This window comes from Onychostoma macrolepis, chromosome 04 (assembly GCF_012432095.1).
Source record: "Onychostoma macrolepis isolate SWU-2019 chromosome 04, ASM1243209v1, whole genome shotgun sequence".
Taxonomy (NCBI): Eukaryota; Metazoa; Chordata; class Actinopteri; order Cypriniformes; family Cyprinidae; genus Onychostoma; species Onychostoma macrolepis.
In genome coordinates this window covers 7,529,515-7,555,298 of record NC_081158.1, presented here as the reverse complement: position 1 = coordinate 7,555,298, position 25,784 = coordinate 7,529,515, and the positions used below count along the sequence as shown (strand labels likewise).

General features: G+C 38.1%; 1 protein-coding gene across 2 annotated transcripts; it reads right to left on the bottom strand.

The window, feature by feature from the left end:
• Positions 1–487: 487 nt before the first annotated feature.
• On the bottom strand, positions 488–24,393 carry LOC131538774 (C-type mannose receptor 2-like). 2 transcript variants are annotated; one of them, XM_058772886.1, is made up of 5 exons: positions 24,357–24,393; positions 22,594–22,745; positions 20,839–21,049; positions 1,028–1,381; positions 488–870 (listed from the first exon to the last, which is right to left on the bottom strand). In XM_058772886.1, the coding sequence occupies exons 1-5, from the start codon at positions 24,391–24,393 to the stop codon at positions 509–511; spliced, it is 1,116 nt and encodes a 371-aa protein (XP_058628869.1). In that variant the 3' UTR covers positions 488–508. The 2 variants fall into 2 exon arrangements, with proteins under 2 accessions (XP_058628869.1, XP_058628867.1); XM_058772884.1 differs by lacking the exon at positions 22,594–22,745 and having other exon boundaries at positions 20,839–21,195.
• Positions 24,394–25,784: the final 1,391 nt, after the last annotated feature.

Genomic DNA, 25,784 nt, shown 5'->3' with positions numbered 1-25,784 from the left:
AATAGTCATGGTTTGAGTAAATATATATTTACCATGACAACTCATATTTTTGATGTAAATAGAATTTGTTCATGTAATATGTCCACTTAAACTTTGACAAACATCAGAAATCAGAAATTGTACCCACATCTATGCAGATATTTTGATCCAGAAAGAAGAGGACGATATGAGAGAGAAACAAAACCACAAATTAAAATGGAAGGCAATGTATCTATTTAAATGTGTTGGGTTATTCAACCCCATCACATTAATATATTTGGAAAAAAACTAAGAAAGACAATTAAGAATGAAAGCATTTCTTGCTGATTACCATCTGACATGTTAAGGACTAAAACTGAAGCTGAAAATACACAAATTGTGTCTATGGTCTCTTAATTTTTGTAAATGTATTTAATTTAGAAGTTTAACTAAAACAACAAATCTAAAGAACAATTCAAACATAAAAGTAAATCAGAAAAATAATGAAGCAGCCTATGAAAAGCGTGAATGTAAGTAAACACATTAGCTCTTAATTTCTGCTGCAGATGAAGTTGAGTTTGTGAGATTCAGGAAGGCTGATCCAGCGCTGATCTCCTCCAGACTGAACTGCTCCTTTTCTCTTCTCGAGGCTGCAGTTTTCCGGAGTCGTTCCGTTCCCTGGAGCCCAGTTCTGATAGCACACGATCTCTCCACTCAGCCAGATCCACATGTTCATGATGCAGTAGTTGTGTAAACCCAACCACACCGCCGCAGTAGACGCCCGTTTAACCACGTTCATCACACGACGCTGAATCTCTTCTGAATGAACCGAGACCAGATCCACATGATTCTGTCTGCAGTATCTCAGAGCTTCAGCCCACGTCAGATTCTCTCTGATCACAATCAGTTCATCTGGAAACCAAACAAACCACAAGCTGAAGCTAGAGAGAGACTGATCAAAACAACATGCAGAACAAATGCTGTGCATGGATCTGTCATGTCAGACATGAACTTTAGGAGATCTGTAGGTGATGGATGGATTGTGTGTGTTTTGTGAGGATCTTCTCACCTTCATGACACACAAAAGGATATTGGTCGGTGCAAGAGATATCATTCCATTGTCCCTGAGTGTTCGGTATTAACACTGCACAGTTTTCATGACCTCCATAATTATCAGGTTGACCAGACATCCAGTATCTGAACGAGGAGTCACTCTGATCTGACCACTGCCATGAGTCTCTGAATCTGAACAGGCCGATCCAGACTTCTGATCCAGATAACTGTCTATCACTAATGAACTGCTGAACCTGTTGATTCTCATTCTGGTTCCTCACACTGACCAGATCAGAGTGATTCTGTCTGCAGTAACTCTGAGCGTCTCTCCAATTCATCATCTGATTGACAAAGACGAGTCCTGTGTTCTCTTTAAGAAAAACAAATGAGAAAAAGATTCATAAATCCGTTTATCATTATTCTTACAATTCTTTATGGTTTGGATGTGAACAGGAGCAGCAGTGGAAAAATCAAAAACACATCATTGAAAGACTTGAGCTGCTTCCACAGCGGGTAATATATTGAATATTCACAATGTTGAAGATATTTTAAAGTATACCATGATCTGTTTAAAAACTCAATTCTGATTGGCTGGAATGTGTGCATTCAAACCATTAAAGGGATCCCTGGGTATTAAGACTTGTATGGCTTAATATAACGTAAATTATGTCTCTTACTGAAATATGTAGTAAAAAACCCATTAATCTTTTTATACATATTTTGAACTATGGGGGCCGCCATTTTTCTGATGATGTAAAATGGTTGCACTCCGTGAGCTACTAGCGCTATCTGTTGCTATTTTTACCACAACACAACTCGGAATAGACAACTCGGAAAATAAAATACTGATATGATGACCACAGCTACTGAAAGAGCTCACAGGTGGCGATGGATATAAGTATAGGTTTAAACCAAATGCTGTACCATCAATTTTTCCCCACAAGGAGTGTAAACACCCCGGATCTAAAGGGGAAGTCCGCGCTGAGAAACTCCTCCAGCAGCTGCGTGTCGGCATGTGTAAATCCTAACAGATGGCATCTAGCGTTTCTGGTCTCAGCCGTTTGTAAGCTCTTTCAGTAGCTGTGGTCTACTAAAAGACTCAAAGGCATCAGGGCTAAAGTGGAGATAAAAAAGAAGCGGGTCTTTAGGAAGTTTTATTCGTCCACAGGCATCTTCCCTTTCTTTTCTCTTCTTCTTATCGCTAGAAAAGCAAAGTCTTACATTATATCGCTTCTTTTGTTGCCCTTCGACTGAAAATTACAACCAAAAGCCTCACAATGTGGTATCGTATCAGTATTTTATTTTCTGAGTTGTGTATTCCGAGTTGTGATCCCTTTAAATGAAAGACACACATACCGTTAGTCAGTCGCACACAGAGAAACATTTAGAAGCACCGAAAGTTGATGTCAACCCCCTGCTGGAAAAACCAGCATAGACCAGCATATGTTGTGTTTTGGTGCTGGTATGCTGGTGACCAGCATGGGATACTGGTGGTATCCCAGGTAGCCAAAATGATCTGGCCCGATAACGGCCCAAATCCGGATGCGGCTGCCGGACTCTTGTGAATTATGGGAGTGAATGACGTGCCAGAATCGGCCCGAGTACGCTGGTCCGAGTCCAGTTGCTGAAACTGAGCCGACACTGAAGGCATCGGGCCACAATCACGCCAGCATAGATTATACAATTAGTCGGTACTGGCCCGAGTCTGGATACCAAATGGAAATGTATATGAAATACAAACCAATATTAAATTAATTAATTTAATTAATAACAACAACAAAATTTACCAAAACAATATTATATATATATATATATATATATATATATATATATATAGCCTACATGGATAAGAACTGTTCATGTAATTAATTGGTTCTCTAAAAACTACAAAAATGTATTATTAAAGCCAGGATTTTTTTAACAATTTTGTTTCCACAAATATCACACACACACACACACACACACACACACACGCAGTTCCCCCTTCAATACCCCCCAGTAGGAATGACACCATATAAATGTAAAAAGTATGAGAATTTATTTGAATTTATTATTGAAAATTTGACATCAACAAATGCATAAAAAACACTTTAGAACCTCTAAGAACTCCCAGGACCTCAAGTTTATCCTAAAAGAGGACAGAAAAAAGGAAAGAGAGATAAAGAGGGGACACATAGTTAGTCAGATCTCAGTGAACTCAATGGTAAATGGTTAATTTGGAGCATACCTTAAGAAGAATTTCTTTGTTGTAGGACCTGCTCTCTTCTTCCATGCCTTGTTTATAAACTTCTCAGTTTCTCCATCAAAAAAATAAATAAATATATATTTATAAAAAATATATATCAGAATCAGAAAGAGCTTTTATTGCCAAGTATGCTTGCACATACAAGGAATTTATTTTAGTGTCAAAAGCTTCCAGTTCACAGAGACAACAACGACACACAGACAATAAAAATAAGATGAGAATAAAAAAGCATTTAACTGTTCTGTAGATTGCCTGGGGGAAGAAACGATTCTTGTGCCTGGCTGTCCTGGTATATATATATATGTGTGTGTGTGTGTGTGTCAGTCTGGTATATGTGGTACAAGTTTGCCTATTTAAACATGAAGCTGGTTTTCCTAACTTAGCATAAAGACCAGTTAGGAAGAAAAAGTAATCACAAAAATATTAGAAGAAATGTAGCAGAAACATTATTACACTATTCACATAATATGTTGTGCAATTAAATAATTAAAATTAACTAACAAACTACAAAATACATAACTTTTAAAACAGATCAGATAATGCTAGACTGTTAAATAAATAAATAAATAACTGCTGCATGACATATATTTAATGAACCTAAATAAATTTTTTTTGAAAATGTTTGACAGTCAGCTTAAAATATATATACTTACAAAGCCAAAGACTGTGCTGTGCTGTGGCTGTGGTGTGCTGTGCTGTGGTGTGCTGTGCTGTGGTGTGGTGTGGTGTGCTGTGGCGTGGTGTGGTGTAGTGTGCTGTGCTGTGCTGTGCTGTGCTGTGCTGTGGTGTGGTGTGCTGAGCTGTGGTGTGCTGTGCTGTGGTGTGGTGTAGTGTGCTGTGCTGTGGTGTGCTGTGCTGTGCTGTGGTGTGCTGTGCTGAGCTGTGGTGTGCTGTGCTGAGCTGTGGTGTGGTGTGGTGTGCTGAGCTGAGCTGTGGTGTGGTGTGGTGTGGTGTGGTGTGCTGAGCTGTGGTGTGGTGTGGTGTGGTGTGCTGAGCTGAGCTGAGCTGTGGTGTGCTGAGCTGTGGTGTGGTGTGGTGTGCTGAGCTGTGGTGTGGTGTGCTGAGCTGTGTGGTGTGCTGAGCTGTGCTGTGCTGCGCTGTGCTGAGCTGTGCTGTGCTGTGCTGTGCTGTGGTGTGCTGCGCTGTGCTGTGGTGTGCTGCGCTGTGCTGTGGTGTGCTGAGCTGTGCTGTGGTGTGCTGAGCTGTGGTGTGGTGTGCTGTGCTGTGCTGTGGTGTAGTGTGCTGTGGTGTGCTGTGCTGTGCTGTGGTGTGGTGTGGTGTGCTGAGCTGTGGTGTGGTGTGGTGTGGTGTGCTGAGCTGTGGTGTGGTGTGCTGCGCTGAGCTGTGGTGTGCTGTGCTGTGCTGTGGTGTGCTGAGCTGAGCTGTGGTGTGCTGTGGTGTGCTGAGCTGAGCTGTGGTGTGCTGTGGTGTGCTGTGGTGTGCTGAGCTGTGGTGTGCTGTGCTGTGCTGTGCTGTGGTGTGCTGAGCTGAGCTGTGGTGTGCTGTGGTGTGCTGTGCTGCTGTGCTGTGGTGTGCTGAGCTGAGCTGTGGTGTGGAGGCTTTGGGGTGCAGCAGCTACTGACACACAAACAAAGGGGAGAAAAAGAAAAAGCCTCACTCAATATCAGATAATGTTTGTACAAACTGAACATGGCAAATCCAAGATGCAGGATGACTGCTTGACTGATGACTTACAACAATCGAATGACAATCTGAAAAAAGAAAGAAAAAAATAAATATTTTCATTATTGAAAATAATTATAATTTTACTTGAACATCACTTTTATTGCTTCCCTGGTGTATACACATGCATACATGTTTTACTTTTATTGTAATTATTTGTTATTAAAAAGCAGAAATATTATTTTTACTATTGTTATCTCATAAGGATAGGCTACATTGGCTTGTGTGAGTCTTCTGTCTCTCGCTCGCTCGATCACACACGATGAGAGAGAGAGAGTGGCACACAGAACGGCATTAACGGTAATTAACGGAGCTGAAGAGCGGGCCGTAGAAAATAAAGACGGAATGGCTCGTTTGAACAGTGAACAGTAGGCATATGGTACATTTAAATGACAGGCCGTCGATTTTATACTTATGTACACAAACAATACTTTACCTCGTGAAAGCTCTCCCGTCAGGTGATGTCCACTCAGAGTCCGGCTGTGCGCGTGATGTGACAACCGCAGCTTATATAACCTCTGCTTCTTTCGCGGGCTTTGCACGTGAGGTGTAAAATAGTTAAAGTTACATTTATATTGATTTATTTTATTTTTTTTTTTTTATAATCTGAGATGTAGGCTACATTTAATTCATCATGTTATATTTTCCCTGGCAAAAAAAAAATTAATTAATTAAATAAATTACACTCACTCGCATGTTTGTTTTTGTGAAAAGTGGGGACATCCCATAGGCGTAATGGTTTTTATACTGTACAAACTGTATGTGCTATTGCCCTACACCTAACCCTACCCCTTACAGGAAACTTTGTGCTATTTCAGATTTTCAATACACTCCATTCTGTGATTTATAAGCGTTTTGAAAAGTGAGGACATGGTCAGGTAATGTCCTGAAAAGTCACCTTCACCTTGTAATACCTGTCATACCCTTGTCATTATACAAATCTATGTCCTGATTTGTCACAAAAACGCAGTAGCCCCTCACTGCAGAACAAAGATCCAGGGGGTGGGGTTGGATCCACATCTAGGGGTGGAGATTGGTAGGTTTAGGGTGGGGATGGGTGGGTTTATGGATCAGGAGGTCGAGACAGGTAGGTTTAGGTAAATGTTAGGTGGGAGGAGTTGGATCTAGATCCAACCACACCCTCTGGATCTTGTGTTCTGCATTGAGGACCATCTCCATACACGCATGCGCACACACACACACACACACACACACATATATACATATATATATATATATATATATATATATATATATATATATATATATAGTTACAGTTATTAATAATAAAGTTTCACTCACTGATTTCAGAAGATGGCAGCAGAGAATCTTATTGGCTCATTCTACCCACTAGCCCAAGTTTTGCTGTGGTACTTTTATTTGGACATAATAAAATCACTATTATAACATCTGAAATCATATTTTGTAAAAGTTTAACACTGCTTACTGAGGTATCACTTTTTGCAATCACACACAATCAGAAAGTGTCAATTTAGAGGAAGGGAACATTTTTAAATTATAAGCAAAGTCCATTTGAGGTCAGCCTAAAAATTAATAGAAATATTAATTAAAATAATAATACAATTGAATAAATAACTTTGACAGGCAAAAGGTTTGACAACTCTAAAGCGTTTTGTTTAAAAATATATATTTTTGTAATTTTATAATTCAGCCTAATTGATTGATTGTGTGTGTGTACAGGTTTAATTTCCATTGTGGGGACCAAATATTCAGATGAGGAGCAAATAAGGAGTAAAAGGTGAATTTTTGACATTTTAGGACTGAGACTTCTGGCCCACAGTCAGGCTGAATGTGGCTAAATGTGTCAACCAGAATCGGGCCAGATCCACAGATCCAAAACCTAGCCAAATCTAGCAACCATTACTGGGCCGGACCTGGTCAGTGAGCCGACATTCAGCCGCATTTGGCCCGATTCTGCTGGCTACCTGGGATACTCGTGACCAGCATCACCAGCAAGACCATGCTAGTTGACCAGCATCACCAGCAAGACCATGCTGGTAGACCAGCATCACCAGCAAGACCATGCTGGTAGACCAGCATTGTCTTGCAGGTCCAGCAGGTCCACCAGCACCAAACCAGCATAAACCAGCATGGGAATTATGCTGGTCTATGCTGGTTTTTCCAGCAGGCCTGCGCCATGAGTTTAATTGTAAATTAGCTCCACTATTGAATCACTACATTACATTTCTCTGCAGCGAGGGTTTTGCTGGACATAGTAGTCGGTGGAGCGGCAGCGCTGATTAAACGCAGGACGCGCAGACGGGGGAAGAGAGCTGGCGCGCTCGTAAAGCTCAGACAGCGCAGATTTCGAATGCCGTTGCCTAGCATCCATCTGGCGAATCTCTGCTCTCTACCCAACAAAACAGACAAACTCCTTCTGCTCTCTCGGATAAATAAGGATTTTTCAAATTCTGCTGCTCTGAGTTTCACGGAAACCTGGCTGAATGACGCCATTCCAGACAGCGTGCTTCATCTGCCGAGCTTTCAGCTGTTTAGAGCAGACCGCGACACAGAATCAACGGGGAAATCGTGCCATGGCAGGACATGCTTTAACACAGTTACATCTGTTTACCACCTCTCATTGATGTAAAAGAAGATGTGCTGTTCAGATCTAGAAGCGCTCTTCATTAACTGCAAGCCTTTCTACTCGCCGCGGGAGTTTTGCTCGTTCATTCTCATGAGTGTTTACATTCCTCCGCAAGCACACGTGAGAAAACTCGCTGATCAGATCACATAGACAGAATAACAACACCCAGACTCTGTTTTAATCATTCTTGAGGACTTTAATCAAGCAAATCTCTCCCGTGAACTGCCAAAATACAGACAACATGTTACATGCCCCACCAGAGAAAGTAATATACTGGACCATTGTTACACCACAATAAAGAATGCATACCACTCTCTGATCACTGCCTGGTTCATCTTATACCAACCTACAGGCAAAAACATGTAGTGTGTTAGACTCACGTCAACTAAGACGTTGTGATTTTGGGTCACACGTCACTCGAGGTGCGGTTATGAGTATATCAGATGACCAATTCCCACCTCACTTAGTTTAGTGCACCAGTCAAAGACTGGTAGTTTAGCAATGTGGGCGTGTTTCCCACAAGCTGTTCAATAATTTGAATCGCACACATTGGAGGGAGCTGGTCAACTGATTTATCTGAAAGATTGGTGATTTAGCTAGCTAGTAGAGCCTTGGATCATCAACACAAAGAAGACACAATTGTAATAGGATAAATGAAATGTATTAACAATAGATATGCAAGAGTAAATACAACAACTAGTGATGATACCAATAAGTGACTATGCACTGCTAATAGAGAATAATAGACAACTAAATATGAAGGAAGGTACTAAATATGAATCGCAGAAACAAATAAATGGAATGAACACAGAATGGTTGAATGCAATGCTGTTGAGCTGAATGAAGCAATGGAATAGATTTCTATGGAAATGTTGCTTATGGGAACCACTTAATGGCTCTGGTGGAATTAATGATAAATAACTGCTTATTTATCTCTGAACAAATAATATAGCTATTATTCGTAATGCTGACCCCAAGTAAATGTTATCTAAACAGGTCAGAGAAACATAGGCTGCAGGTATAAACTAAGCCAAGGTCTTTAGGAAAGAGGTTTGGTAAGTTTATAATTACGTTCCACAGGCGAGTGATCAGTCCGGCGGTAGAGACGTCTTCCACTGGTGATGCAGACTGCGTGCAGTGGGGAGGGCACAGAGTTACGTTCCGGTAGCCGTTAATGCTGACCTGGAGGATGCTGAACTTCTGTTGTGCCACAAAGCGTCCTTAGAGCATGGACCGGGCAGCTGGGTCAGATGGGTCTTCACGGGGTCCTTTGCAGCCTGGCTGCGTCGTTGGGGAGCCGTGGGTTTCAGGCAGTGTCTGCCACTGCGGAGGTCCTTTGCGGACTGGGTTGTGCTGCTTTCGGAGCGGCAAGAGTCAGACGGGGTCCGTCACTGCTGGGTCCTTTGCAACTGAAGGGTAGCCAAATCCGATAAGGAAGTGTAGCTAGGTTTAATAATGAGAAACCCTATTTAGCTGTCTAACCCAGTCACGAAAGGGTTAACTTTAATTTTGTATCTTTGATGGACTTGTAAGTGAGCCAATGGGTGAATTCTATGAGGCACTGAGCTGACCAATCAGCTGCCAGCTAGGCTCCGTTACAGTTGCGCGTCACTGCCTGTTCTTTTGGCGCTTGCACTTGAGCATAGGAGGCTGCGTTATCTGCTTGGTAAGATGGACAAAACAATATGAAGTGAATTAAACAAGTTCTGTAATCATTATGGATTATACTGACTATAACTTATTGTAATATAGAGTGTAAACGAAAGCTGTGCCTGAATCCACTGTTGCCACGGAGCTAAAGGCAGTGAATTCCGTTAAAATGGTGAGTTGTTTATCTAGGCATCTGAGTTCGCTAATATTCATGCTAACAGGCCAGGCTTTTGCTGCCCATTTTTGTATTTAACCTAGTCTGCTGAGTTTAGGAGTTCGCTAGCATCTATGTTAATCTGTGTTAATAGGTGAATCAATGCAAAGGTGCTCATTGTGTAAAGCCTGCTGTGTGCATATGTTAATAAGGTAAGTAGCCACAATGGGCTAGTGAAATACTGGTTAATGTCTTTGAAACCATCAAGTTATTTCGTTTGTGGGTTATAAAAAGAAATGTTAACTTTTCATACTGTTGCTAAATAGTTAGTTTGTTAAATAATGATGTTAAAAATTGTGGATTTAATTGTGGTCACTGAAGTTTAAAGAGGTAATATTTTTAGTGCATTCTTTCCACTGTTACCAGTGCAGAGGGGGATAAATAAGCACCTTAATGCCTCTAATTTAAAGTGATACAATTTGATTAATGTTTACATGCAATTTATGCAGTTTTATACTTCATACTGTTAATGTTACTACCGTAAGGTTTCATAAAACCTGAATTTGAAATGTGTCTTTATGAAGGATGCAATTTATGTAAATGTACTTTTGATACTAGAGAGAAATTCATATAATTTTGATACCTGAGAAGAAACATAAGAGCTGTTGTACAACGAGAGAAAGATTTTTATATTGCATTATAGGTGTACTGAAATATTATCTAATTTTATTTTGTAGAAGCCTGTAGCAGTCCATTTATTCACTGAATGGTAATTGAAAGAAATTATTTGGCCTTATTTATAGGTCAGGTTTTGGTAAAGAGTTGGAAACATCGTGCAGAGATCCTTTCCACGGAGTGATACAGATCCACACGTTCCAGACGTTCTCCCAGAGATTCATAGATTCCCAGTCCGGGTGGCTGGGTGGCGAGCCAACCGTGTTTGTGACTCTGACTTTAGGTGGATTGCCAGGATCATCTTCTTCATCTTCATGGTGGTAGGACAAACACTATCACAAGTTAAAAAAAAAAAAAGGGCCCCAACGGTGAAACTGAACTCTTGTCGACCAAGGCAAGTTGATCCGAGGACGAACTGAGCTCAAAGATACTGAAAAGAGAGGGTTTTTGTTTTGTTTACGTGCGCACTTTATTATTTTAGTTTGTTATTTTTTTCATAAATGTGTTTTTTTCTTGTATGTATGTTCCACCCTGTGAATTTAATACAGGTTGTCTAAACTGTCATTCAGGTGTGGTTTTTTTTTTTTTATTGATATTCAATTCTCAGGCTCTTAACAATTTAGAGTCTTCTGATTCTGGTCCAAATCATATTTATGATAACCTCTACGACTACTTTAGACTATTAAACCTATGTACATTATTACTACCTCGTAATAAGGGTTACAGAAGGTTTGCTCAGGGGCTGAGTTAAACCTTAGCTGTCTTGAAATCTCTTTCCTCGTCAGGCCAGAGACTCAGAACCTTGGTGTTTCTGTTAGTGGCTCTCTAGATCAGGGGTCTGCAACCTTCAACGCCAAAAGAGCCATTTTGGCCCTTTTCCTACCGAATAAAATTCATGTGGAGCCACAAAATATTTCATGTCCAAATAAAGATAACACGCCATATAGCTAAAGTTTTATATTCCGTTATGTTACAGGGCAGGAGAGTAGCAATCATTTCAGAAGGGAGGGGGACAGAAGTGTCAAATAAATATTATAATTATTATTATTATTATTATTACTACTACATTTATGTATGTATGAAAATTATTATCTCTTACTTTCAATTGGCTAAGAAATAAAATACACTGCTGGACAATAACCAATAATTTGTCTTCTATAATATTTTTGATAACTATTTTACTAATGACAATTTTATGGTTATGATTGTACAATCAGTACAATACTACAAATACTTTTTAGATTTTTATCACAGAATAAGGCAGAACATATATTTTATAGCTTCTGTACTGTAATTAATGCTGTCAATTACCACTGTATAATTCATATTTATTACCTGGAGAAGACATGAAAAACACACATCGTCTTCACGTTGTTATTCAGCTTAGCTACAGCGATAGGGGGATGCCTGTCAAAAGTTATTACTACTTCTCATATGAGTACGTTTTGGACTATCTGCGCAACAGCGCCCTCCAGCTTTGAGTATGAATGAAACATACAGCGCATGAGAGCGTTCAGCGCTCCTTGTTCACATCGTTTTGGATACAAATAAAACGTATCCAAAACGACGTGACTATCTTTTCTCTTTTCATTTAAATGATGTTTTATTCACATTGGCCCTTGAAAACCGCTACTTTAACACACTGGACCAAGAAAAAAGTGCAGGGGAAGAGTTTAGGTTGTATTAAAAGTCGGGGGGACACCTCCCCCTGCGTATTGTACACCACGCTACAGGGAGCCACCGCAGAGAGATGAAAGAGCCGCATGCGGCTCGGGAGCCGCGGGTTGCCGACCCCTGCTCTAGATGAAAGACTCCGAAACGGAGGGATTTGAATTCTAAAAACATACAATATAAACAAAACGAAATACAAAAAACATTTAAAAAATACTACAAATTACTATATACACAACCACCCCTAGAAGATGAGCAACAGATTGGACAATTCCTTGACTCTTTCAATTTACCAGTTACAACAGAGGAACAAAATCAAATATTATCAGCAGAAATAACTGAGACAGAACTAAATAACGCCATCTCCAGGCTCAAGACGAATAAGTCTCCTGGTCCTGACGGCTTTTCGGCAGAGTGGTATAAGACTTTTTTATCTGAATTAATACCGAGTCTTCTTCGGGCTTGCAATACATTGTTAATGGAGGCCAAAATGCCTCCATCATGGAGTGAGGCGGTGATCTCAGTTATCCCAAAAGATGGAAAAGATAAATTAGAATGTGGTTCATACAGACCAATTTCGATCTTGAATGTTGATTACAAATTATATACTAGCATCCTTGCCAAAAGACTGGAAAAGATTCTCCCCCAACTAATACATAACGATCAAACTGGGTTTATTTCTCAAAGACAAACACATGATAATATTAAACGATCTCTACATATATTAAACCGAATTCAGCAAAACAAACTTGAGGCTCTTTTAATTAGTTTAGATGCGGAAAAGGCTTTTGATTCCGTAAGCTGGCCCTTTTTATATAAAGTCCTTGAAAGATTTGGCATGCACGAAATTTTTGTTAGGGGCATCCGTACACTATACAATAAACCATCTGCCCGGATAAAAATAAATGGGTACCTCTCAGATACCATTATATTAGAACGTGGATCAAGACAAGGGTGTCCAATTTCACCACTGCTTTTTGCACTCTATATAGAACCTCTCGCACAGTGGATAAGGCAGACTGAAAACATCAAAGGCATCTGTATAAATGGAGAAGATCACAAATTGGCATTATATGCGGACGATATCTTGATTTATTTAAGTAATCCCACTAATAAATTTTTTGAATTAATGAATCTTCTAGAAAAATTTGATAGGTATGCAGGATACAAATTAAACATACAAAAAAACGCAAATTTTGACTTTTAATTATATACCACCAAAATATATTAAAGATAAATTTGACCTTAATTGGAATCAGGATTCGCTGAAATATTTAGGAATATACTTAACGAAAGAAACTTCGACACTAGCAGAGGCAAATTTTAACCCACTTTTAATAAAAATTAAAGATGACATACATAGGTGGAATACCGTCTCTTTCCTTGGCCTTAGTCATAGAGATATCGTGGAAGAATGTTCATCTTTATTGAGTCAATTCTATCTATTTCAAGCACTACCGGTAGAAATTCCCCTAAAAAACTGGTCTGAATTAAATAAGATCATTTCCAGATTTATTTGGCAAGGGAAAAAACCCAGGATCAAATTCAAAACATTACAGCTTCCAATGGAGGAAGGAGGTATGGCATTACCCAACCTTAGGGATTATTTCTATGCAACCCAGACTAAATCTTTAATTAACATATGTAACCCAACATACCAAGCTAGGTGGAAAGATATCGAACTCTCCATAATGAATGACCCCCCAATTCAAGCATTATTGGTACATAAGAGTTTAGGAAAATTTATGGAAAAAGTCCAAAACCCATGGATTAAAGCCCAACTAAAAATCTGGAATACAATAAAGGAAGAATATAAATTAGATCGTAAATTACAAATAATTCAATGGTGTGCCTATGACCCTGAATTTAAGCCAAATAGAATGGATTATAGATTCAAAGGAATAACAACATTCTATTCTCTTACGGAAAAGGGAGAGTTGAAAGACTTTGAAAGTTTGAAGAAAGAATACTGCCTTGAGAAATCTGATTTTTATAGATATCTCCAGCTTCGTAATCATTTTGAAAACAACATCAAAAATAAAACAGACTTTGATGACCCAATATTGAAGATATTTACAGGTGCTTACCAAGGTGATTTAAATAAGGGTGTCATCTCTAAATTCTATAAAGGTCTTAGGATAAAAAAAACTCACACCACAGAATATATTGAAGAAAAATGGGAAAAAGAAGGTAATTTTTTAATATCAAGTGAAGAATGGCTTGATATATGTAAATTTCCGTGGAAATATACTAATTCTCACATATGGCGGAAATTTGGGTGGAAATGTCTTATCAGATTTTTTATTACACCAAAACAGAAAGCACATATTGAAGGAGGGGACACCAAATGTTGGAGTCAGTGTGGGTTTCGGGAAGCCAATCACTGGCATATATTCTGGGAATGCCCAGTGATAAAACCCTTTAAGGTGGAGCTTCACAAAGCAGTGGAAGGCATTTTTAACACTACACTGCCTTTGCACTTTTCCACATTATATTTAGGAAATACGAATCTCCAGACAAGATGGCCTGAAAGATACCTATTTGGCATTTTAACAATTGCTGGTAAAAAAGCACTTACAAGGCGCTGGTTGCTTCCTGAACCCCCCACAATACAAGAATAAAACATTTAACATTATTTAATATGGAATTTGATTATTACATACAGGTGCTGGTCATATAATTAGAATATCATCAAAAAGTTGATTTATTTCACTAATTCCATTCAAAAAGTGAAACTTGTATATTATATTCATTCATTACACACAGACTGATATATTTCAAATGTTTATTTCTTTTAATTTTGATGATTAGAGCTTACAGCTCATGAAAGTCAAAAATCAGTATCTCAAAATATTAGAATATTACTTAAGACCAATACAAAGAAAGGATTTTTAGAAATCTTGGCCAACTGAAAAGTATGAAAATGAAAAGTATGAGCATGTACAGCACTCAATACTTAGTTGGGGCTCCTTTTGCCTGAATTACTGCAGCAATGCGGCGTGGCATGGAGTCGATCAGTCTGTGGCACTGCTCAGGTGTTATGAGAGCCCAGGTTGCTCTGATAGTGGCCTTCGGCTCTTCTGCATTGTTGGGTCTGGTGTCTCTCATCTTCCTCTTGACAATACCCCATAGATTCTCTATGGGGTTCAGGTCAGGCGAGTTTGCTGGCCAATCAAGCACAGTAACACTATGGTCATTGAACCAGGTTTTGGTACTTTTGGCAGTGTGGGCAGGTGCCAAGTCCTGCTGGAAAATGAAATCAGCATCTCCATAAAGCTTGTCAACAGAAGGAAGCATGAAGTGCTCTAAAATTTCCTGGTAGATGGCTGCGTTGACTGTGGACATCAGAAAACACAGTGGACCAACACCGGCAGATGACATGGCAGCCCAAATCATCACTGACTGTGGAAACTTCACACTGGACTTCAAGCAACATGGATTCTGTGCCTCTCCACTCTTCCTTCAGATTCTGGGACCTTGATTTCCAAATGAAATTTATTTACAATTTATTTTCATCTGAAAAGAGGACTTTCGACCACTGAGCAACAGTCCAGTTCTTTTTCTCCACAGCCCAGTTAAGATGCTTCTGACGTTATCTCTGGTTCAGAAGTGGCTTGGTAGCCCTTTTCCTGAAGACGTCTGAGCGCGGTGACTCTTGATGCACTGACTCCAGCTTCAGTCCACTCCTTGTGAAGCTCTCACAAGTGTTTGAATCGGATTTGCTTGACTGTATTCTCAAGCTTGCAGTCATCCCTGTTGCTTGTGCACCTTTTCCTACCCAAATTCTTCCTTCCAGTCAACTTTGCATTTAATATGCTTTGATACAGCACTCTGTAAACAGCCACACCTTTCAGTAATGACCTTCTGTGACTTACCCTCTTTGTGGAGGGTGTCAGTGTTCGTCTTCTGGATCATTGCCAAGTCAGCAGTCTTCCCCATTATTGTGGTTTCAAAGAACAAGTGATACCCGGAATTTATACTGTAGGGATGGTCATTTATTCAAACTCAAATGTAAATATTCTAATATTTTGAGATACTGATTTTTGACTTTTATGAGCTGTAAGCTCTAATCATCAAAATTAAAAGAAATAAACATTTGAAATATATCAGTCTGTGTGTAATGAATGAATATAATATACAAGTTTCACTTTTTGAATGGAATTGGTGAAGTAAATTAACTTTTTGATGATATTCTAATTATATGACCAGCACCTGTATATATTTGACCTCCCCCGAACCATTAAAATAATTACTTTAATAATATTATTTTATTTTATTTTGTTTGTTAATTTGTTTATATTATGTTAAAAAAAGAAACTGAATGGCAGAGAAAATTGTAACTATATTTGTTTGAAATAATGTACTGTTCTTTATGCTGCTATTTCAAAATAAAAAATTTAAAAAATAAATAAATAAATTTATAATAATTTGGATAAAATACACATTTTAGTCGTGTCCCCTAGTTTTCACTCAGTCCTGTTACCCTAACACATTCCCCCTCTAAAAAACTGGGAAAATTCCACAAGACACATTTTCAACATATTGCAACATCTGGATCTTCTGAAGGCAATGAAATGACCGAAAGCATGTGGTCTTATTTTCTTTTCTGTATATTTGATGATATTGTAACGGTGGATGGGAGCGTCATTGTAAATATATTGTCCTGTTACCTAAAATATTTCTTAGATGTTACTTGTTTATTTTAAAAATACAAATCTTTGTGAATCACTATAATTTGCTGAGTATTCTCATAATTTAATCATGTACTCCATGTGGCTAGATTTTTATGTATTTGCTAATTTTATCCTAAAATCTCAATCCTGTTACTTTCAGTCCTGTTACTCATATACTCATATATCCTATACTTATATATAGTAACTGAGTAAAAGTAACAGAGTGAGTAGTGTCATCAGATTTATTAATGTAAATATTAGGCTACATTCATATTGATCTAGATAAATTTGAAAATGTGTCTTTTTCTCAACGTTTTGGCCTTCTATTCAAACTGAGACAATGCTTTTGCCCAGAGAAAACCTATGGTTGTTCCTGCATTGTTGTTTTATATTACATTCCTGCAAGTATGACAGAAAATGTATGATTTCTGTCCTGTGACAAGTATGTATTAGACTCATATTTAGAATGGTGTTTAAGTGTGAGCTGCGCTATAAGAAAACAATATCCACAGAAAAACTGAAAAGATATTAATTTTATTATTTTTAATATTAATTTTAATGTAATATTTATTATCTTTTAGTTATTTATATCTTATCTTATAACCTGTCCTCTACCCCTAAACATAACCCTAACAAAAACCTCTGCAGACCAATAGATTTAAATAGAAACATGATTTTGCCTTTTTTTAGCAGTGAGGTCAGCTCACTAGTTGATGTTCAACACTCTTCACTCTATCGGTGCAGGCATTAATACCTCACATGTGTAGTCAAACCTGTATACTAATATAATGGGGATATTCCTTCCTGTTACCAGTTTCATTCCTATTACTAAATAGTTTTTTCTTTAAAAAATTAAGTTAAACCACTATTTTTTAAATTAAGTTTGGTCCATAATTTATCCTACTGTTTAATAAATTGCATCCTAGAAAATTGATAAGATTGAGGTTTGAATCGCCTTTTAAAATGAAAAATTTGGTTTGTGTAGTTTAGAAAAATACACCTTGTGTAGATAAATAGTGACTTTTTATGATAAAAAATAATGTTTTTTGACCATGAAACCAACAATTTCTTTAAAATAAACACCTGCCTGAGGGGGAAATGAAGGGATTTGTTGACATATTTTTAAAACATGCTTTTTAAAAGACATTAGAGTTTTGGTAACAGGACTGAGAAAAATGCATCCATCTTCCATTTAATAATTGTGTAAAAAATTTAATAAAGTTACCTGAGATGGACCGATACAGATTTTGAATAGTTAAATATATGTATTACTAGATTCAGTCTTTAAAAAAAGATAGTAAATTACTTTTTTTTTTTTTGAAGAGATTGGGAAGCAAATGGCACCCATTCGGTGGAATGACCCAAGCCATGGTTTACAGCAAAACTCAAGATACCTTCGTCAGGCCAAAGAGGACGCCTACAGAAATGGGGACAGAATCTTGTACAGTCAGGCCAGGAACACTCTGAATAAAGAGATTAGAGTGGCTAAAAGGACCTACGCTAAAAAGCTGGAAGACCAGTTCACCGACAATGACTCCGCTTCAGTGTGGAAAGGCCTGAAAGTCATCACCAAGTACAGGACACCATCCCCCAGCACTGAGGTGAATCAACAACATGCTGAAGACCTGAATGAGTTTTATTGTAGATTTGAACCCCCCCACATCCGTCCTGACAGGTCAATCTACACAACTGTTAACACCTCCAGCAACCGCCCTCTCCTCCACTCCTGTACTTCAGATCAGTGAAGAAGGTGTGCGCCAGGTCTTCAGGAAGAACAAGAGAAGGAAGGCACCAGGCCCAGATGGTGTGACGCCAGCCTGTCTGAAAACCTGTACTGACTAGCTGGTCCCCATCTTCACACAGATGTTCAACAGATCTCTGGAGTTGTGTGAAGTCCCTTCCTGCTTCAAACGCTCCACCATCATCCCTGTTCCAAAGAAACCCAAGATAACAGGACTTAACGACTACAGACCTGTGACTCTAACCTCTGTCGTCATGAAGTCATTTGAAAAACTAGTTCTGGCTTATCTGAAGGACATCACTGGACCCTTACTGGACCCCCTGCATTTTGCTTACCGAGCAAACAGGTCCATGTATGATGCAGTCAACATGGCACTGCATTACATCCTGCAACACCTGGACAAATCAGGGACTTATGTGAGGATCCTGTTTGTGGACTTTAGTTCGGCCTATCACTATCACTATAACCGAATGTGAATATGTAGATGTCTTCAGGCCAGGACTGTAATCAAACATGTGAAGTTGGAGGCAGATTGGACATTGTATGCCTGAGTTACAACAACTTCCTGTTTGATGGAGTTAGTAGCATGCTTTAGCACTTAGCTAAGTGTTGCTAACATGTTTATCACACAATGGCATGTTTTACTGTGTTGCAAATAGTGCATCACAGTGTAAAACATGTCACTTCCTGTTGCCAGCAGGTGGCGCTATGACTATAACTAAATACGGAAATGTATATGTGTTCAGTACAAAAAGCGCCACCTGCTGGCAACAGGAAGTGACATGTTTAACACTGTAATGGACTCCTAGGTGCATATTAAAAAGTGTCAACAAGTGATAAATATGCTGGCAGCATGCTACAAGCATACTAAAACATGCTAGCAACACTTAGCTAAGTGCAAAAGCATGCTAGTAATGCAGTGAAACGGGAAGTTGCTGTAACTCAGGCATGCAGTGTCCAATCTGCCCCAAATTTTACAAGTTTGATAAGAGGCCTGTCCTGAACACACATACATTCCCGTATTTGGTTATAGTCCTAGCGCCACCTGCTGGCAACAGGAAGTGACATGTTTTAGACTGTGATGCACTATTAGCAACACAGTAAAATATGCCATTGTGTGCTAAACATGTTATCAACATGCTCAAACATGTTAGCAACACTTAGCTAAAGTATGCTACTAACTCCATCAAACAGGAAGTTGTTGTAACTCAGGCATACAATGTCCAATCTGCCTTTAACTTCACATGTTTGATTACAGTCCTGGCCTGAAGACATCTACATATTCACATTCGGTTATAGTGATAGCGCCACCTACTGACAACAGGAAGTGACATGTTTTACACAGTGATGCACTTTTAGAAACACTGTAAATTATGCCATTGTGTGCTAAACATGCTAAAATAATGGTCAAACATGCTAGTAACACTTACTAAGTACTAAAGCATGTTATTAATACCATGACACAGGAAGTTGTTGTAACTCATGCATACAATGTCTTATCTGCCCCAAACTTCACACCTTTTATAATAGTCCTGGCCTAAACACATCAAAAGGCCAATATTCAGTTAAAATTATAACGCCACCTGCTGGTGACAGGAAATGACTTGTTTCACACTAACTTAAACACGCAATGTCTGATCTGCCCCAAACTTGACATATTTGATAAGAGTCCTGGCCTTAAAACATCTGAAGGCCAATATTCAGTTATAATCATACTGCCACCTTCTGGCAACAGGAAATGACTTGTTTTACACTAACTTAAACATGCAATGTTCAATCTGCATCAAACTTCATATGTTTGATAAATGTGCTGGCCTGAAGATATCTACATGCCAATTTCCAGTTATAGACATAGCGCCACCAGCTGGCAGCATGAATCTACTTGTTTCACACTAACTTAAACATGCAATGTCCGATCTGTCCCAAACTTCACACATTTTATAAGAGTCCTGGCCTGAACACATCTTAAGGCTAATATTCATTTATAGTGATAGTGCCACCTGTTGGCAACAGGAAATGACTTGTTTTACACTAACTTAAACATGCAATGTCCAAGCTGCACAAAACTTCGTATGTTTGGTAAGAGTCCTGGTCTGAAGACATCAAAAGGCCAATATTCAGTTATAATTATAGTGCCACCTGTTGGCAACAGGATACGTCATGCTTTGCACTAACTCAAACATACCATGTTCAATCTGCACCAAACTTCATATATTTGATAAAAGTACTGGTCTGAAGACATCTACAGGCCAATGTTAAGTTATAGACATAGCGCCACCAGCAGGTTTGGCACATACAAATGACTTTAACATTTTCCTCTATATTTGGCTTTTTAAATGCATATTGCTCACCGTTCCCTGTCTTTCTGAAGTCACCGTTGGCAGTGAGCCCGGGTGCGAGGGCCCGTTTATCGCTGCTTGCAGCTTTAATTTCAAATTATTTTTCTTTTTCATTTTTTTATTTATGTTTACATACTGTATGTGTATTTTTTTATTCTCATCTTATTTTTATTGTCTGTGTCGTTGTCTCTGTGAACTGGAAGCTTATGACACTAAAACAAATTCCTTGTATGCGCAAGCATACTTGCCAATAAAAGCTCTTTCTGATTCTCATTCTGAAAGTGTGACAAATATCCACAGTCTCTTCTAACTTTGATCAATTTAAACAGTCATACTGTTTAGTATTCCAATAAAATGTAGTATATGGTGCATCTATAAATGAACTCACTGTTGTTGCAGATGAAATGCCGGTTGTCACTACATGGCAAATGATGCCATTTTCCATTTAACCTCACAGCACACTCATCTCCGCCATCTGGTTGTCCAGGTTCCCAGTTCAGATAGAGAGCAGGTTCACCTGAAGACCACTGCCATTCATCACGACCCGTCTTCTGCAGCCCAATCCAGACATACTGAACACTTCTATCATTCACACTCTTCTTCAGCTCGTTCATGTCGTTCATGTCGTCAGCGGTGGCCAGATCTGTGTATTTCTCTCTGCAGTATCTCTGAGCTTCAGTCCAGGTCTTCATCTCGTTTATGAAGTGATACTGATGCTGAACACATTCAGATACGGAGCAGACAGCTGTGAAAGAGAGGGTTTGATTTAATGATTTTCATAACAGGATCAAACCTAATGAAACTAGAAACCAGAAATTAAACCACAAACACACTCACCAATGAGAAGAATGGAATATAGAGTTTGGTCCATTTCTGAGGAAGGAAAAACAGAGATAAACTCAGATTTCAAATATTCACAGATTAATTTTGGTGTAAAACATAATTTCAGTGATAATTAAAATCCATCTTTAAAAATCTAAACAGGATTAAAATCAAACAGGAACATAAATGCACTGCACACAATGAATAAGACAATATTAAAAAGTAAATGTCTATTTCTAGTTAAAGATTGAACACGAGTTGTTCTTACTTCAGAGATCGTGTGTTTCTGTCCTGAGTCTGATGTTTCTGTCTGCAGCTTCAAACTGTGTGATTATTATATCTGCTCTCATCCCTCATCCAGCATGACATAATTTATTACTCTAAGCAAATCCCTTTTCATATTTCTTCCTCATTCTTTTTTTTAATGATATTTTTCTCTGTGTTGGTCTTTGTTGTTGTAATTCTCTGGAAGTGCGTTAATTTGAATGTGGTAGAGATTGGAGGGTCTGTATGTTTCTGTATGCACACAATTTAATGACACGTGCAAATAAAAGACAACAACACATTCAATTCTTTATTTATGGAAATCATAAGCACAGAGAACATCTGCATTATTTCACAATGTACATATTCAAATGAAAACACACACACATACAGTCAGTCGCACACAGAGAAACATTTAAAAGCACAGAAACATCATGTCAACCTGTGCCTGACTTTTATTTTAAAATAGCTTCACTATTGAATCGCTACATTACATTTCTCTGCAACTAGAATTTATGTTGTAATGGACTATCATTCATACATGGAAGCAGGTGACGTTGCTTCCTCTTCATATGATGTCAACTCACAGTCAACATTATAACAGTAAATTTCATTTACTGGTGTTACAAAACATGCTTGCTACTTCAACCTCTGTCTTTTTTTTCTGATTAACATGCATGCATAAATATCTCCAATGACTATTGGACCATTTTTATACTGCAACAGCAGCACAAAAGCAACATAAGAGCACAAAAGGTGCATAAATGCATTTACACATGAGTTACAAGAGCAGGAAATTAATTTAAATATAGAAACATTAAATGAGTGAAAATGTGAATTCATAAATAATGAAATATATGCTCTGTCACTTTAAGAGTTGAGTTAAAATAATGGTTTTAATTATTAGTGTCTTTGTGCTCTCAGTAAGGAGGATAATTCACATATAAAGTTACATATAGCTTAAACTAAAGTGTTAATTGATACGTTAATTAACAAACATGTACTAACATGTAATTAAGATGCCAATCCAGACTAACTGAACACTTCTATCATTCACACTCTTGTTCAGCTCGTTCATGTTGTTCATGTCGTCAGCGGTGGCCAGATCTGTGTATTTCTCTCTGCAGTATCTCTGAGCTTCAGTCCAGGTCTTCAACTCATTTATAAAGTGATACTGACGCTGAACACATTCAGATACGGAGCAGACAGCTGTGAAAGAGAGGGTCTGATTTAATGATTTTCATAACAGGAACCTAATGAAACTAGAAACCAGGGGCCTCGTTTATAAAGCGTGTGTACGCTCAGATTTGATCTTAGAGTGTGTGTACGCTTAAATCCAGCGCTCATATTTATAAAGACGGTCTTTGACGTGGAAAAGTGCTTAGCGTCACGTCAGGGTCTGAGAAGACGTACGCACTTTTTATTGTCGGAGTATTGCAGGTTTTTTAAAATGTAAGCTGTTCTTGCAGCTCGCTGTTCTAAATTATGATGATTGGTAATATTTATGGTAATGATATTAGTTAGGAGTCATTTACAAGACAGAGAGCTGAAACCTATGGAATGATTTTCCGGACTATTATGAGTAAAGATTATGAATTGGCAGCATATGAAGAGGAAGCATCGTCACCTGTGTGCATAGTGAAATTATGTGGACGTTCTCTGTGCTTATGATTTCCATAAATAAAGAGTTGAGCGTGTTGCTGTTGTTTATTTGCATGTGTTATTACATTGTGTACATACAGAAACATAAAGACCCTCCAATCTCTACAAAATTCAAATTAACACACGTCCAGAGAATTACAACAACAAGAAACACAGAGAAAAATATCAGAAAAACACATGAATAAGAAAGAAAAATGAAAATGGCTTTTGTTGCGAGTAATAAACAAATGATATGCTGAAAAAGGGATGAGAGCAGATATAATAATATATAATATGTGATATAATAATCACATTAACGCTACAGACATAAACATCAGACTCAGGACAGAAACACACAACCTCTTAAGTACAACTCACATTTTTATTCTTTAACTAGAATTAAACTTCTGACATGTTAATATTGTATTAATCATTGTGTATGTGCATTTATGTTCCTGTTAAGATGGATTTTAATTATCACTGAAATATTGTTATACACCAAAAATGAATCTTTAAATATTTTTCTTCTCCAGAAATGGACCAAACTCTATATTTCATTCTTCTTCTAATTGGTGAGTGTGTTTGGGGTTTTATTTTGGGGCCTCATTTATAAAATGTTGCGCAGAAACCATCCTAAATTTAATCTTATGATCATTTCTCAAATATGCGTACGTTTGATTCATAGAATGAACGTACGAACAGAAAACGCACATACGCGTCTCTTTCAGATGTGAAATCTATGAATCGGGATTATACTAGGGGGCGTGTTTGTATTGGGAGGAACAGACAACCTTCTTGGCACAATACATAATTCTGTCTTTTTTACCCCAAATGCAGCGATTATACCCTGCTAACAGCGGGAGCAACAACGGTACGCACAATAGGTCAATATTCACTATTAACGAAACGCTTTTCACCTGTCTCAACCAAAAGACAGAATTATGTATTGTGCCAAGAAGGTTGTCTGTTCCTCCCAATACAAACACGCCCCCTAGTATAATCCCGATTCATAGATTTCACATCTGAAAGAGACGCGTATGTGCGTTTTCTGTTCGTACGTTCATTCTATGAATCAAACTTACGCATATTTGAGAAATGATCATAAGATTAAATTTAGGATGGTTTCTGCGCAACATTTTATAAATGAGGCCCCAAAAATAAAACCCCATACACACTCACCAATTAGAAGAAGAATGAAATATAGAGTTTGGTCCATTTCTGGAGAAGAAAAATATTTAAAGATTCATTTTTGGTGTATAACTGTCACAGGTGTGTGTACGGTGCACACAAAGTACGAGCGAAGACGAAGGTTTAAAGGGAATAAGGTATTTAATATAACTTCAGATTGAGGAGGTTCACACACACAGGGTAACATAAGCAATAACCGACAAACTAGAACTCAAAAGGACAGCAACTAATATAGTGGAGATAACGAGTGGCAGACAGGTGAACACAATGAAGGTGATTAACTGATAATTAGACAACGGCAGAAACTAGGTCACACATGGGGAATGAAAACACAAACAAAAGTCTATAACTGTGACAATAACAATATTTCAGTGATAATTAAAATCTATCTTAACAGGAACATAAATGCACATACACAATGATTAATACAATATTAACATGTCAGAAGTTTAATTCTAGTTAAAGAATAAAAATGTGAGTTGTACTTAAGAGGTTGTGTTTCTGTCCTGAGTCTGATGTTTCTATCTGCAGCTTTAATGTGATTATTATATCACATATTATATATTATTATATCTGCTCTCATCCCTCATTCAGCATCACATCATTTGTTTATTACTCTGAACAAAAGGCCTTTTCATTTTTCTTTCTCATTCATGTGTTTTTCTGATATTTTTCTCTGTTGCTTGTTGTTGCTGTAATTCTCTGGACGTGTGTTAATTTGAATGTGGTAGAGATTGGAAGGTCTTTATGTTTCTGTATGTACACAATGTAATAACACATGCAAATAAACAACAACAACACGCTCAACTCTTTATTTATGGAAATCGTAAGCACAGAGAACGTCCACATAATTTCACTATGTACATAGGCGACGATGCTTCCTCTTCATATGCTGCCAATTCATAATCTTTACTGGTGTAACATAACATGCTTGAACCTCTATCTGTCATTTTTCACTGATTTACATGCATATGAAAATCTCCACTGACTGTACATGACTCGTTCACATTCACTTATGCCATTTTTAAACTGCAACAGCAGCACAAAAGCAACATAAGAGAGCACAAAAGGTGCACAAATGCATTTACTGTCACGGGTTGCTGGAGCACGAACTCAAATGAGCACGATGGAGGCAATATTACAAAGAATAGAGTCTTTTAATAAACCACAGGGAAAATAAACAACCACTTAAAATAACGTAGACCAGACACCAAATGAACGTAGGAGACAGGCTTATGAAGGAGAACAATTAACACGACTAAATACACACAGCTGAAGACAGATCAACATAATCAGGACAGGAACAGGAAAACGACCAAATAAGGGCAAACCAGGAACACAACCGGAATACACATGTGACATTTACACACGAGTTACAAGAGCAGGAAATTAATTTAAATATAGAAACATTAAATTTAA